At 42.8% G+C, this 14,250-nt stretch overlaps 2 protein-coding genes across 6 annotated transcripts; both read left to right on the top strand.

The window, feature by feature from the left end:
• Positions 1 to 106: 106 nt before the first annotated feature.
• Positions 107 to 6,950, top strand: optn (optineurin). 4 transcript variants are annotated; one of them, XM_053862342.1, is made up of 13 exons: positions 107 to 173; positions 1,956 to 2,080; positions 2,188 to 2,396; positions 2,466 to 2,624; positions 3,313 to 3,503; positions 3,578 to 3,659; positions 4,237 to 4,352; positions 4,428 to 4,577; positions 5,485 to 5,569; positions 5,624 to 5,782; positions 5,850 to 5,992; positions 6,269 to 6,339; positions 6,412 to 6,950. In XM_053862342.1, exons 2-13 carry the CDS (start codon positions 1,960 to 1,962, stop codon positions 6,516 to 6,518), a joined length of 1,593 nt encoding a protein of 530 aa, XP_053718317.1. In that variant the 5' UTR covers positions 107 to 173; positions 1,956 to 1,959; the 3' UTR covers positions 6,519 to 6,950. The 4 variants fall into 4 exon arrangements, with proteins under 4 accessions (XP_053718317.1, XP_053718315.1, XP_053718316.1 ...); XM_053862340.1 differs by lacking the exon at positions 107 to 173 and adding an exon at positions 674 to 905 and having other exon boundaries at positions 1,938 to 2,080; XM_053862341.1 differs by lacking the exon at positions 107 to 173 and adding an exon at positions 676 to 905.
• Positions 6,951 to 7,485: 535 nt separating this feature from the next.
• mcm10 (minichromosome maintenance 10 replication initiation factor) lies at positions 7,486 to 14,026 on the top strand. Of its 2 annotated transcripts, none has more exons than XM_053862965.1 (18): positions 7,486 to 7,525; positions 7,863 to 7,892; positions 8,093 to 8,386; positions 8,457 to 8,630; positions 8,725 to 8,862; positions 8,933 to 9,116; positions 9,196 to 9,361; positions 9,960 to 10,127; positions 10,222 to 10,338; positions 10,411 to 10,607; positions 10,680 to 10,768; positions 11,568 to 11,681; positions 11,983 to 12,441; positions 12,788 to 12,912; positions 13,105 to 13,218; positions 13,296 to 13,441; positions 13,685 to 13,727; positions 13,824 to 14,026. In XM_053862965.1, the coding sequence occupies exons 2-18, from the start codon at positions 7,886 to 7,888 to the stop codon at positions 13,905 to 13,907; spliced, it is 2,619 nt and encodes an 872-aa protein (XP_053718940.1). In that variant the 5' UTR covers positions 7,486 to 7,525; positions 7,863 to 7,885; the 3' UTR covers positions 13,908 to 14,026. The 2 variants fall into 2 exon arrangements, with proteins under 2 accessions (XP_053718940.1, XP_053718942.1); XM_053862967.1 differs by having other exon boundaries at positions 7,510 to 7,658.
• The last annotated feature ends 224 nt before the right edge of the window (positions 14,027 to 14,250 follow it).

Below are 14,250 nucleotides of genomic sequence, written 5' to 3'. Positions count from 1 at the left end.
ATCAAAAGCCAGAACGACAGCAAAGGCGGACCTGAGGGGAGGATTTAAACATGTGCCTTGATCTGTCACCCTCAAAGTTAGGAACTTATATTTACGCGAGCTCGGCTCCACTATTATTTATCCTGGACTTGAATCACGGTGCTCGCACAATCCAGTCCGCCAACATCTGAATTGTGAGGTTTTTGGTTGACGGCACAGTGAAAGATTTTACAGGTGTCAGCTGTCCAACACTGCCATCTAGCGGCCACTAAAAAGAACGATGTTTGCGCAAAAAAAAAACCGTATTGTGCGTGTGCATTTATAAAAATTAATCATTACTATAAAATATGCTAATGTATATTAATATGTTTATCTGGTAAAACCCCCGACTTTGCGTCTGTCCTAATCAGATTAGTCTGGCAGGGTATTTCCAGTTTTGGCGAGGAATAAAATGTCTTTGATACAAAGATCATATGGATGTGCCTGACGCAGCCAAGCAATCGGGCAGTCGCTTAACACATGGTTGATAGATTTGTTCATATGCGGAAGGGCTTATCACGGAACAAAAAAAAAGGACAGGAAACGATTTCCGCTTTCCTTCAAAACAAAGTAATCGGGTTTGCTGCACGAATTCACGAATCACGACCGTCATTTTTGAATATTTGGACAAAAAAATGATTCGCACGACGAAAGAGTTCAACGCTATCAAATATTCGAGTTGTTGTTTTGTATTTTCTCGCGACGAATGTGACCAGTCCTGTGTTATTTTGTAGTCTTCAGACGGAAACACATCTGGCTGCCTTTATGTCGCAACAAACCATAGCGAGCCCCTCAGGCGGACTGGCAGCGATATTAACGTGTAGAGTGTTTTAATGCGTTTCTGGGGAATACACCTCGCATCCTGAGTGTCCCGCGCTTGTCAGCAGGTCAGTGAAGCGTTTGGTCGCTTTCACGGTTCGTTGTGACGCAGCTTGTCTGAGCTTGAACCTGAGCTCTCTTGTTATTGTCAACTTTTCCTCTCCGAAGTGTCGGAGCGGACAGGCCTGCGTCGAGAAAGTGAAAATAAAAACGTTCTCCAAAGAACGGCCTTTCATTTTGGCTAACATCACCCGTGAGAACATGTACACACTCCATGATTTAAACACCGCGATTCTGGATGTTGACATGGGTTCCTTTCCCATTTGTCAGCTGACGACTTCGTTTCTGGGAAACTCAGTTTCACTCTGAGGTTAACTGATGATGTAGATGCAAGATAGTCTGTTCGCTATTACAGTAAGTGTATGTAATGCGGACGTGCGTTGGACATTCTTAATTCGACATTTGAAGGCATGTTATCGTCACAAATATGTTCTTGTCTGTTCTGATAAACGTACATTGTTGAACAATGAATGATAACGCACGTTTGGTTTTCATATTTTTTCTTATTTTGCTTGTATCGAGGCACATTAAGTTAATCTGAAGTTATGACAGTATATTCATGTCTGTTTATTGGTCGGTATAATGCTGGTCGTCACATAGAATAGCAGAGACCACAGGCCATTTTGACCACTTGAGTGACACCGGGGTGGGGTCAGATACGGCTTTTACTTAAAGACAAGTGTGTGTTACTGCAAAGGGAAACTACAGTACAAAGCTAATGAAATAGAATCGAGTGTGCTCTTCACAATCCTGGGATCGCTGCCATAACACTAGAATCTGCAGTTGTTGAATACATGCGGAAGAAACTGTATGAAAAGTATTAACCAAAGGGGGGCGTGAGTAATACTAAAACTAAAATAATAATAAGATTTTAGCATTCTTAGATGACTTTGCAGTTTCAAGCTGGTTCCAATGCCTTTCTTTTGCCTTTGCAGTGAATGTGATGACAGGTCTTGTTTTTCCTGACAAGATGTGGGAATTGTGGCTGTCTCTGACTGCTGAAAGTGATGCTGATCTTTTACATTTGAATTGTGTTTTAGAGCGTGTTTTCTCTCCAGCATCATGTCGTCTGGCGCTCCTGTGATGAACGGCGACGTCGCTCGCTCCCCGACTCAGACCGGTACCCTGGAGGACACACTGCTGATGATGAACAACCTCATCCGGGAAAACCGAGACTTGAAGGGTGAGACTGCTGACTGTTGTCTCTGTGTTCATTTATTGGTCACACAGTGAAGCTAAACACTGTTTCAATCGACTTTTGTAAACATGTTGCTCCCTTGTCTTTCCCAGTGGCCCTGCGTGATTCCAATCAAACGATGAAGGAGCGTTTTGATGACCTGTCTGCTTGGCGAAATAAGCAGCTGGAGGAACGGAACTTCCTGGAGTCAAGGTTGGACGAGGCTCGCGTTCGCATTGAGACACTGACTTTGGACAACAAGGAGATGAAGGACAAGCTGGAGGAGTCTGAGAGAGTAGCAGGAACCAATGCAAACAGACCGGTAAAACGCTTCACCTGAGTCTTAACCAACTCCATATGAGCATTTGATAATCCCATTTGTCATCTCCAGAAACCGTCTTCGACAGCGGGACCCGAGCTTGAGACCTTAAAGACGTTGGTTGCTCGACTGCAAGCAGAGAAGAACGACCTGGTGGCCATGAACTCTGAGCTGCAGCTCAAAGCTGACCAGGAATCGCAAGAAGACTTTATTGAGGTCATCAAAGTGACGGTGAGTCTTAACCCACAGTACCAAACAAAGAAAAAAATATTCCCATTCCTACAAGGATATCAGTCAGATGGGTGTTTGCAGATGATTGCTTTGAGGTGGTGAAGTTGTAAAAGAAGTTTAAAAAGTTTAGAGTGAGCATACGTTAATGAAATGGCGACCTAAAAAAATAAAAATATGAAAAGCTGGAATTCTTCCACAGTGGCTGGATGAAGTTCTGACTTAAAATGTTGATCAGTTTGCACTGATTTTGTCATGGTGAAAACTAAGACAGTTTCTTGCATGAGAGTATGTTACTTTGATTGTCTAGAATAACTCATTATACGTGCACACCAATGTATAAAATAATTATCAGCACAAGACAGCGATATGGACTGCTGTTACGTACGTATTTCCATAGCAGTATTGGTTATTAGTAAAACATTCATGAATGTGTGACCTCTCGGGTGATTTATAGTTATTGCCTCGTCCCTTGATGTGCTCAATCTGCCTCAGGGTTCCTTGTGTTATGCCCATGTATTTTCCAGAATTGTGCTGTAGACTGATGGTGTTAACTGGTAACATTATTAAATTATTGCTGGAAATTCAGCAAAACAAGTTCATCTAGCAGACACCTGAACAACAGGTACACTTGAAATCAGAACTACAGACCAGAGTGTTCATGTAAAAGTTGTCTCTTGTACCTCTCCAGGACAGTAGTAGCTCCGATGGTGTGAGCGATTCATGTGAATCAGTGCGCAGGAGGCGACCAGAATGGACGAGTGCAATGGCGTCTCGGATGGACAATGAGGAGTTGACAGTGAGCCAACTGCTGCAGTCGCTAAGGAACGAGACCAAGAGGGCTGAGACATTAGAGGCCCAGCTGAGGGCTTCTGTTGCCAAGTAGGTGGTCTAGAGTTTTGGAAAGGAGCATTCTTCCAGTGACATTTATTCATAAACATGTTGCTGTCAAACAGAATCAGAGAGTTGGAGGAGGAGAAGAGTAAGGTTATGGAATCAACACAGACCAGTTTGACTCCTGAGGTCACCCAGGAAGAGGTGTGTCATGTGTTTTTTTTTCTTCATAAATGTGAACGCTGCCGCTGTGAATCAGACTTTTTGACTGACAGAGCTAACGTGAAAAAAGCACACATCACACACTGCATTAGTAGCATCTATTTTATGGGGATGGAGAAGTCGAGCTTTGTGTTTTTTTAATCTTGCCTAAATTACAAAAGTCATGATGGGGAGATAATACATTATTAATGTGTTACAATGTATGTGATGTTAGTCTAATGTTGTCTTAATCCATGTAAACCTCTACAACCTCCCTCCTTTTAAACATGGTGAATATATATATATATACTTCACCATGTATACTACACACACACACACACACACACACACACACACACACACACACACACACACTATATATATATATACGCAGAGTGTATATACTGTATATATATCGCATTCACTAAGGGCTTGTTACCATACTGAAAACTGTTACAGCTGTACTTCATGTGTCAAAGGTCTGCTACTGCCAGATTAGTAGGGTAAACAAAGGCAGTGATAACAAATGCATGAGCAGGTGGGGTGTGTGTGTGTGTCTGCACGTATGTGTGTGTTATAGGCCAACTCTGAGGTGGAGAACCTGAAGGCTCAGATGAGGTCACTGTTCGAAGAGCTGCAGCAGGCTCAGATCAAGCTAGACAAGGCGGAAAGCATGAAAAAGAACCTGCAGGACAAGTTAGTAGAGGAAAACCCCGACATACTTTAGCATTTTTTTTTGACAATTAGAAACAAACTGTCCTCTCTGTGAAGGTACCGGGAGGTGGAGCAAGATGTGGTGACCCTGAAGGCCCAGCTGATGCAGAAACAGGCCGTCCAGCAGGAGAATGAGCGGCTGAAGTTGCAGCTGGACAGCATGCAGGCACAGAGTCTGATCGAGCAGAGGAAGGCTGGGGATGAGAGGTCAGAGGTCACGCTGATAAAGATGCTCATTACAGGATCCAAGTTGAAATACACATTTCAGATGTATTTTTTTACTCTTGTTTCCCTTACAATGAGCTGACTATGGTCCCAAAACTGGCAATGGTGTTATGTTGACAGTTAGTTTCAGTCTCCTCTAATACATTATTGTTTGTGTTACAATGTATGTGATGTTAGTCTAATGTCGTCGTCTTCATCCATGTAAATCTCTACAACCTCCCTCTTTTTAAACATGGTGAATTTAGAATGAAGTGACTTCAGCTACATTGACAAGTTTAGAACTGAAGCTACACTCTCACACTGGCATTGTATGTTGCTGTTCTATGTCCATGTTGTGAATGTGCAATGGGCCTTCGGCTCCTTATTATGTGGCTTTGCTTTGTCTTGACATCAGATGCAGTGTTATTGCAGCTTTGAATGTGATAGCATTTTAGCTCACTTAGCTACTAAAATGTCAACTTTTTTTAGTACTCTTATACTTGGAAAACAGAACTACTGTACACAGCAGGAAAACATGAGCAGGAGACTAATGCTTGGTGTTTTAGCAACAGTATAAACATCATCATTATCATACCAGCTACTTTGTTAGCACAGATGTCACTTGTTATTTGCTTGTCTAAAGCGTCAAGAGAAGCTACTATAATACTAACTGCCACAGTGATGAGAAGCGTTGTCCTAGCTATGAAATGGTTTAAACAGCATTTATATTATTTGAATGTTTTAGCCTTGCAGTGTCATATAATCACACTGAATAATGTCAGTACAAGATAGTTGCCCACCTTGAGGGTCACTGTGTTTACGAGTTGCATACACACAGTGACACTCAGCTATCTTGGTGACTTCAATATTCATGTTCTAAGCATATTAAAAGTTCAATTCTTCGACTCAGGAACAACTTGGCACAGCTGAAAGACGCGTACACCAAACTGTTCGAAGACTACAGCGAGCTGAAGGAGGAGAACAAGAAGCGGGAGGTAACTCAATTGAAGAAGTGGTTGTGAGTGTGAGGCCTGATGGTGGTGTTGTAGGGTCAGTTTGTGAAGAAGGAGATGGCAGAGCAGCTGCAGGAGCAGTTGACTGAGGCAGAAAAGGCACTTGCTGCCAAACAAGAGCGCATCGACATCATGAAGCAGGAGCTCTACCAGAAGGAAAAGGACGAGGAGACCATCTCTGTGTACAAGACTCAGGTTTGGTCTGCACAAACTTCTTCAGATGGTTAACCACGAAAGGTGACATGTCATTGTCTCCTTGCAGGCCGAGATCTACTCCTCTGACTTTTACGCCGAGCGAGAAGCGAGAACAAAACTCCATGAGGAGAAAGAGCGACTGGCTACTCAGTTGGAGATTGTCAGGAAGCAGAACATGCAGCTGCAGGAAGAGATGGAGTCGCTGAGCCGGTGTGCTGTTGACGTTTGATAATTTTTTGTTTAATTTATTTCCAGTTAAGGTTGTTCCTATATATTTTTACTGATATTCTATTACTTATATTTATATATAATATATTTTAACTTTTCAAACATGTTTCCCTGCCATTCCTGCCAACTATAACTCTCTATTTTTGTTCCATGAATATTTTGGGTTTTTTTTTTTTTTTTGGAGATTCACATTTTCGAAGTGGCACATTGCCTGAAACTTCATGTCAAGATTTAAGTTATTTCTTTCCTTCTCTGCAGGCGGTCACTTAGTGAGATCCAGAGGAGACATGTGGGAGGGAATGCAGCAGGGTCCTCCCTAGTGGGCCGAGGTAAGACACCACACACATGACTGAAGTTGTTCATTCACATGCGTTTCATTGACATCCATGTTGCTCTGTCAGGTCCTGACTGGCAAGACAACATTCCTGAACATGTGTGTCCTAAGTGCAACGAAATCCTGCCGGACCTGGACTCCCTCCAGATCCATATCATGGACTGCATCAACTAGATGCCGCCGTCGCTACAGCCACCGCAGCAGCAATCTTAGCACTTTAATCTCTGTCTTCCTCTGCTTCTCTTCTTCTGCTCCTGCAGGGATCAGTCAACAGTTTGAACTCTTCTTAACCCACAGAAAAACGCTGTAATTTTTTAAGGCATTTTTTGCTGTTAATTTGATTTGAGTTGCACAAGAATGAAGGCTTGTGCTCACTGTTGATGCCATAACTTCACATTTTATAGTCACTTCCTTTTCTGGCCGAAAGAATGATTGAAGCTCAACCAGTTAAATCATGAAATATACCTCTATTTATCTTGGATCTTTTGGGGTGTTAGGGAAGAAGAGCAATTCATGCCATACAAGATGTGTAAGCTTTGTTTAGTAAAAAGCTTCTTTTGAACTTTACGACAAACAAAAATAAACCTATAAAGAACCTTCTCCACAGGCGGCGTGGTTGTCTTTCTTCATGACAATTCTTTCCAGAACAGGCTTCAGAATTGTGGAACCATCTTGTTCTTTCTAAGCAGGTCAAAATTCAGAATACCATTCTGAATACCCCCTAACTCCACATCTGCATTAAATATGAATGGTGTCCATCATATATATATATATATATATATATATATATATATATATATATATATATATATATATATATATATATATATATGTATGTATGCACACACCATTAAACTTTTCTTTCCGAATACAAAAGGAAACTCTGAAGTCACTTCCGCCCATTGACATCCGGTTGAGACTGAATAAATGCTATGTAAATATAACACGTATCACCCATTAATTTCTTAGAGAACAGGATGCACACCCTAAATTCTTCATCTCAATTATAATAAAATAAGAAATTTTGTCAATATATATACTTAACCTTCTTGGTTCTCGCCGGTTTTAGGCAGGCAATCGTAAAGCCACCTATGAATGCACTGTAAACACGACGGGGTCCTCTGTTTAGCGCCAACTTGGATTGTCTCCCGCGTACGCATCGGAGGATACAGACTGCATAAGTATTGTTTTAATGTACCATGATCTTAGCCGTAAAGCTTTAAATTAAACGTCGTAACGTTGGAATAACTAGGTTGTGTTGCTGTAAAAACACTGAATTGAAATCGCGTGGTAGATTTTTAACGCAGAATTTAGGTAAGTCCAAATGGTCCACGTATTCAGTGCAGTATATATTTTTTGTCTTACAGTCATTCGTTTCAAAGACCCTTCAACTGCTTTGTCACGTCTTCATCGTAGACAGTCTGTTCAATCAATTTCCCGGTTTAGCTTTTGTTTGGTTAAAAACAAAAGTAACTTCTTTTTGTTGTGACTGACAATTCGTCTGTCTCTGCATTTCAGTTGGGCCATCGGACGTCTTTAAGATGGATGGTAAGTTCAGCTATCGTGTTTTCCTTTTTTCATCATTTTTATTTATGTAACCACAGTATCAGATTGTTGGTGGGACAAATGGATCCTATCATGCAGTGATCCTATCCTATCCATGTAGTGTTTTGGCCATTTTTGGCTGAATTCAAATGAGTTTTTACAATCGTCATAATTTGCTGTATTTTAAATGCCATTCTGTCCAGGTGAGGACGATCTGGACATTTTGACAGCCTTACTGGCTGAGAGTGAAGGCGGATGTGAAGAGCAGGAAGAACAACAGCAAGTGGATGATTTGAATGACCTGTTTGATGAGGAGGACGATGGTGAAGAATACAAGGAGGATCCTGAAGAGGATAAACAGAAGTCAGATGAAGCTGCTTCTGATCTCTTTGGAGATGATGGCGATGATGACATAAAACAAGAAACCGTGATAAAAGAAACGGAAAATACAAGCAAACCTGGTGACAGTCTGAACAAGTCCAGAGATGACTTACAAGGTAGGGTGACACAATTTAGTGCAGCAGTGCCCGTCGCAGTCAGTCTTCACTTTTCACCCTTGTCCTCTAGAGGAGTTGAGGCGAATGCAGGAGAAGATGCAACAGCTGCAGCAGCAGCTGGAGGCTAGTCAGAAGGTTTCCTCCGCCACCGTGACGTCACCTGCTCCCAAACCAACCCCCTCAAGAAAACCTGCATCCAACGTTTCTTCTGTCAAATCGGCATCCAAGACCAAGAAACTGACATGTAATTTCATCCTGATGGATGATCCTGTCAAATGCTTGTTTACTCCTGGGTTTGCTGATCATTTCATAAGATGGTCATGTTCCTCTCTCACCAGTGACATCACCACCCACTCCAGTAGCAGGAACCTCAAAGCTCCAAGAGTCCCCTGACTTCTTTGCCCAGCTGAATAACGCTGACAATGTCAAATCCAAAGCCAGAGTCGCCCACCAGCCCAAAGCTTCTAGTTCGCCGGGTAAACAGCTGTTTTGTTGACATGTTCTTATCAATGCAATTAATTCACACTTTTTGCATATGCCAAGCAGAAGGCAGGGGTCCACTGGTGGAGATCAAGCTGAGCAGCTCCTTCCAGCCTGTAGAAAGTAAAGCCGTAAACCCTCAACGCTCCCCCACAGCCAGTCAGTCCAGACTCAGCCAGCCTAAACCCGTGTCACTCCCACCTCTGCCAAAAGACATGGCTGTTGAAAAATACTCCAGGCTGCGGCTCCGGTCAGTTTGAATCACCTTACGGGTCCATGAAACTCTTTAAATCAAATTCATTTTATTTTCCTGTATTTATTTTCCTCAGAAAACCTCGCGTCTCCTCCATTGACATGGACTGCAAGATGGCCAATCGCCGTCTGATCCGCCTGTCGGAGCTTCCTGAGCGCTTGGCTCGAGAAAAGCTGGAGGACAGTGACTGGGTGACGTTCGCGGTGCTGGTGAACAAAGCGACACCACAGAGCAACAGCAGTGTGAGTAAACAAATTCGAGTCAATACCTAAACTTGCCACTAGTGGGAGACACATACCAGGTGGTTTTTGCTTCTGTTTTCTGCGCTGTTTGCATTCAGGTGTTTTTGTTGTTGTGGATGTATGTTTATTCTTGTGAGTCTTCTTTGTGCCAGCATGTATGCTTTTGTGTTGGTGTGAAGACAAGTGGGATAGTGTATATACTGACATCTATGTTGCTTTTGTGTGGTCAGTGTGTGTGTTCATATGTATGTTTACAGCTTGTGTGCGAGTATGTGTTCATATTCTTACAAATATGTCTGTTTCTTTGTTCACATGTGCGTTGTCAGGATTTTCTGTGAGTGTCAGGATCAACTTGAGATGGTTAGCGTACTTGTGTTCATGTATGATCGTTTAACTCTGCATAGTGTCTTAACTCATTGGTTTCATTTTTAATTCATTCAAGTCAAGATCCATCCACAAACATAAAAATAAATAAATAAATAAATGAATGAATTAACGTAAATTCTCAAACCGATAGTTCAGTGAAAGCATCATTTACTAGCCAGCAAACTGTAACTCTGGTGCTCATTTTTGTGAAGTCTCGAACTATTTCCTGCAGGGTAAAACCTTTAGCATATGGAAGCTGAATGACCTCCACAATCTTGAGGTCTACGTGTCCTTGCTACTGTTTGGAGAAGTTCACAAGGAACACTGGAAAACTGAAACTGGGACAGTCATCGGAATCCTCAACCCAAATCCCATGAAGCAGAAGGAGGGGTACGATGGGGTGAGTGGCCGCAACATTGCTATTTGCAGCTCAAATACTGTAATGTAATGTAATGCAACTTGTTGTCTGAAATATGTTTTGGTTGAATAATAAGGTGAGCCTGACGGTTGACCACCCTCAGAAGGTCTTGCTCATGGGTGAAGCTGAGGACTTTGGCACCTGCAAAGCTGCGAAGAAGAACGGGGAACCATGCTCTCAGATCGTCAACCTGGTGGGTCCCTCCTCACCTCATTGTAAAATTAAAATCTGTCATACTGACAACCGTGTCTGTTTGTCTGTGCAGTACGACTGCCAGTATTGTCAGTATCATGTCAAGGCCCAGTACAAGAAGATGAGCTCCAAACGAGCTGAGCTGCAGTCGTCCTACTCAGGAAAGGCACCAAATAAGTTGAAAGGCAAAGGTGGCGGTCTGAGGGAGCGGCTCTGTCAGGACGGATTCTACTATGGCGGCGTGTCCTCGGCCTCCTGCGCAGCCTCACTGTGAGTCATGAATTCTAACAACAGAAGTCGTGAAGGATCGGATGGAAACTGAAACTGGCTTTTCTCTTACAGATCGGCTTCCAAGCCCAGTAAACAGAAGACTCTGGACACACTGTTCGTGAAGGGCTCTGCTAAACTTGTCGATCAGGCCAAGAGGCTTGGTGAGATGCTGACCCACAGACTTGTCCAGCCTTTCTTCGCATTGGAGTTATTCACTTTTTATTTTTTTTTTCCATCCCCAACTGCACACGTCTTTCACTCTGCTGTCTTATTGCTATTGTTGCTTTGTTCCACTCAAACACCCTCCCAGTCGTTGCCCTTTTTTTAGTGGTGGGATTAATTAATTACAACAAAATGTAATGTCGTTTAATTTAACACTTTGCTCTCCAGACAACAGGGAACCTTTGTAAGTGCAGAAGTTCCTGGTCCACTGATCACACTGATGCACAAGACACATGGCAGCTCGGATGATATCAACAACAACAAACATGGAGGAATCCCTGAACAAAAGCAAACAAAAGCATCTGTTTGCTTTTGTTCAGGGAGGTTTTTCACAACACAATGGTCAGGGTTTCCACTACTCTGAATGGACTTGAAATTCTTATGAAATTGAAATTCTGATACAAATATTTTCAAGACATTAAAAGAGCTTTAGTTTAAATCAGGTGATATAAAAACTTGAATATAGCCATCATCCTGATTTATTGTTGCAGTGTATACACTAAAGTTAGCCCAAATAAAGATCTATGTGTCCACAATCGGTGGAAAGGATAGATGAAGAAGATGTCCCTCTATGGCTCTTAAGTCATGTTTTTTAAGATATTAATATGATGTAGCTGTACGTGTTTCTCTTCATTAAATTGTCACTAATATAACAGTTTATGGAATTTGCCCTCGTGTTTGTGTCTGTCTGTCGACATGAGCCATTGTTTTCAGCAGTTATTCTCTTGTGTTCTGCAGCCCTGCAGTCTGGAGAAGTGTCTGGCTGCTCAAAGGAGTTCAAGAGCCTGATGTCCATGCCCACACCCGGAGCCCTGCAGCTGAAGAAACACCTGACTCAAGAGAAACCAGCTGGTACACTTGTTTGTCATCGTTCACGCCAGAAACTACATTTGACCACTGCAGCTATTGAAACGCTCAGTGTCTTAGCATCAGTTCTGTTGTGCAAGCAGTGTCGTGCTACTCACTGCTAAACTAATTTATCTTTGCAATGCTAGTGATTCATGCATTGAATCTATTGTATTATGTTATAAAGGATCTGTGTCTAGTAATAGCAGCTCTCACCGAGCTAGTTATTTACTTTCATGGCACCATTGTTGAACCCTTTGTAAGGCCTAAATCATTTTTGTTTATCATTTAAAAACTGTGTTTCTAGTCTCGGCAGATGCAGCTGGCTCTTCTGTTCAGTCCATATCCGCGTCAGACCTTCTGAAGCAGCAGAAACAGAGACAGCGGCAACTTCTCGATGGCCGCAAGAAGAGGATGGAGGAGATCCAGAAGAGGGCGCAACAGAACTCTCCCTCGCCTTCCTTAATGTCCCCAAAAGCTGCCTCAGAGGTTCCCAGGTCCACCTGCAGCCCGGGAACACCCAGCACGCCAACCCTGGGCCGAGGCTTCGCCGAGGGAGAGGACATCCTCTTCTTCGATGGCAGTCCACCGTCAGCACCGCCGGTCAGTGCTCTCAGCCTCTCTGCCGCCAAATTGGCTGCACTGAAGAAGCTGAGGGCGAAAGGGTCGGGGCTGCAGAAGGAGGATCCTAACTCTGTGAAGAGGAAGAGGGGCAACAGCAGTGAGATCAACGCCAGAGTGGAGAAGAGTCTCACCTCACCCACGGGTCAGAGAAACCAATGTCTTCTTACTACTGCATTTTTCAACTGCCATTGTGGCTGAAACTAAAAAAAATAATGAATTATTTTGAGAAGAACACCAGTATTATTACATTTTAAAAAATAATATTTACCCACTCAATTATTATAGTTTTGATTTGAAAGAAAAAAGGCAAAATACATTTTATATTTCATGGCTACAATTGACTACTAAATTTATTACAAACTAATCCTTGTGGTTATAATGTCCCTGCTCTTTGCTTCATTATCAAAGTACACATTTATTAACCACACGTGGTAAACTTGTATTTTCTGAAGACAAATGATGTGACGTGCTTCGTCTTGCCTGTGCAGGTGAGTCGTCCACCACTGAGGATGAGCCGGCCCAGAAGAAGAAGAGGGAACTGGACTACGTTCAGTCTGAGGAGTTCCAGAAGATTCTAAATGCTAAATCTCGACATGGACTCGTACTACAGGCGGTGAGACGCATGGCTGTTTACCTGGGGGTTTTAAACTGACCTGAGGCATGTCCAGAGTCGGCTGCCTGGCCAGTTTCAAGCGTTTGATAGAGTTGAATGTGGCTGGAAGGAGAAAATCAAGATTCAGAACCTGCACAAGTGACACCGGGTCTCACAGACTTATGCTATTATAACTTGTTCCAAATGTCGCAGGCGGAGTATCAGCTACAGGAGCGCTACTTTGACGCTCTGGTGAAGAAGGAGCAGATGGAGGAGAAGATGAAGGGGATCAGGGAGATGAAGTGCCGTGCAGTCACCTGTAAGAAGGTAGGTTTCATCCCGAAATCAACAGTCTTTGCTGTCGTAGGATGTTAGCAGTGTGAACTGTGTCCCTCCAACTTCAGTGCAGCTACACTTACTTCAAGCCGGCGGACCGCTGCGTGCACGAGAACCATGACCTGCGCTGGCACGACGCAGTCAAGCGCTTCTTCAAATGTCCCTGTGGACAAAGAGCTATTGCTCTGGACAGACTTCCACACAAACACTGCAGGTGAGACTGCAGAGCTCTGGAATTTTATTTTGATGAACCTTTTTGGTTTGCTTCCTCTTCTTCATCGCCATTTGTTTTAATTCTCCACAAATTCCGTTCCTATTCACTGTAGAGAAATCACGAGACACTTTCCCCCTCATTATTGTACAGTGTAGTCTTCTTCCAAACTTTATGTTATTCACCTTGTCTGCATCCAAATGTGACGTCTGAAACCCTGCTTACATGTTGTGTTCACGTTTACAGCAACTGTGGGCTGTTTAAATGGGAGCGAGATGGAATGTTGAAGGTACTTTTTTCTTTTTATTATGTCAATCCGTCGCACATCCTTCTGACGTTACGTAGACAACCCCAATAAAACTTTTTTTTTTTTGTGTTGCATCAGGAAAAGGCGGGACCAAAGATTGGCGGCGAGCTGCTACTGCCGCGAGGGGAAGAGCACGGCAGGTTCCTCAACAGCATGATGTAGAGTTAGAGGCTTGAGTCATGTGATCATTGTCTTTATTTAAACACCTTTTTAAAGAGTTTTAATGTTTTTATGGTCTTACTGAGCATGAGTTGTACATGTGGTATCTGATTAAAGCAATAATGTGGAACATTTAAAGTCCTTCTGTCGTTGTGTTGGATGAGAACAGCACCTCAAAACGCAGCAAATCCGTGACTGGTCCTTGCCATTGGTTAAAAAGCATCTAAGTAGCGGTAGATGTGATTTTATTTATTTATTTATTTTTTCTTTACTGAAAATGTGACTTTATTTACCAGTGAGAAATGGTGTGTGATGTTGGTGACGGGTTGAAGTGCTCATTCCACTC

This window comes from Synchiropus splendidus, chromosome 4, assembly GCF_027744825.2.
Source record: "Synchiropus splendidus isolate RoL2022-P1 chromosome 4, RoL_Sspl_1.0, whole genome shotgun sequence".
NCBI lineage: Eukaryota > Metazoa > Chordata > Actinopteri > Syngnathiformes > Callionymidae > Synchiropus > Synchiropus splendidus.
The sequence above is the reverse complement of the archived record's forward strand: the minus strand, read 5'-3'. Positions and strand labels throughout refer to the sequence as shown.

Excerpts from the sequence above, each read along its gene's own strand:
- optn (XM_053862339.1), top strand. The coding sequence starts at position 1,708 with ATGAAAAGTATTAACCAAAGGGGGGC. Across the intron at positions 2,625-3,312 it reads TTGAGGTCATCAAAGTGACG|GACAGTAGTAGCTCCGATGG; the intron begins GTGAGTCTTAAC and ends GTACCTCTCCAG. Across the intron at positions 5,783-5,849 it reads TCTCTGTGTACAAGACTCAG|GCCGAGATCTACTCCTCTGA; the intron begins GTTTGGTCTGCA and ends GTCTCCTTGCAG.
- mcm10 (XM_053862965.1), top strand. Across the intron at positions 12,442-12,787 it reads GAGTCTCACCTCACCCACGG|GTGAGTCGTCCACCACTGAG; the intron begins GTCAGAGAAACC and ends TTGCCTGTGCAG. Across the intron at positions 13,728-13,823 it reads AGCGAGATGGAATGTTGAAG|GAAAAGGCGGGACCAAAGAT; the intron begins GTACTTTTTTCT and ends GTGTTGCATCAG.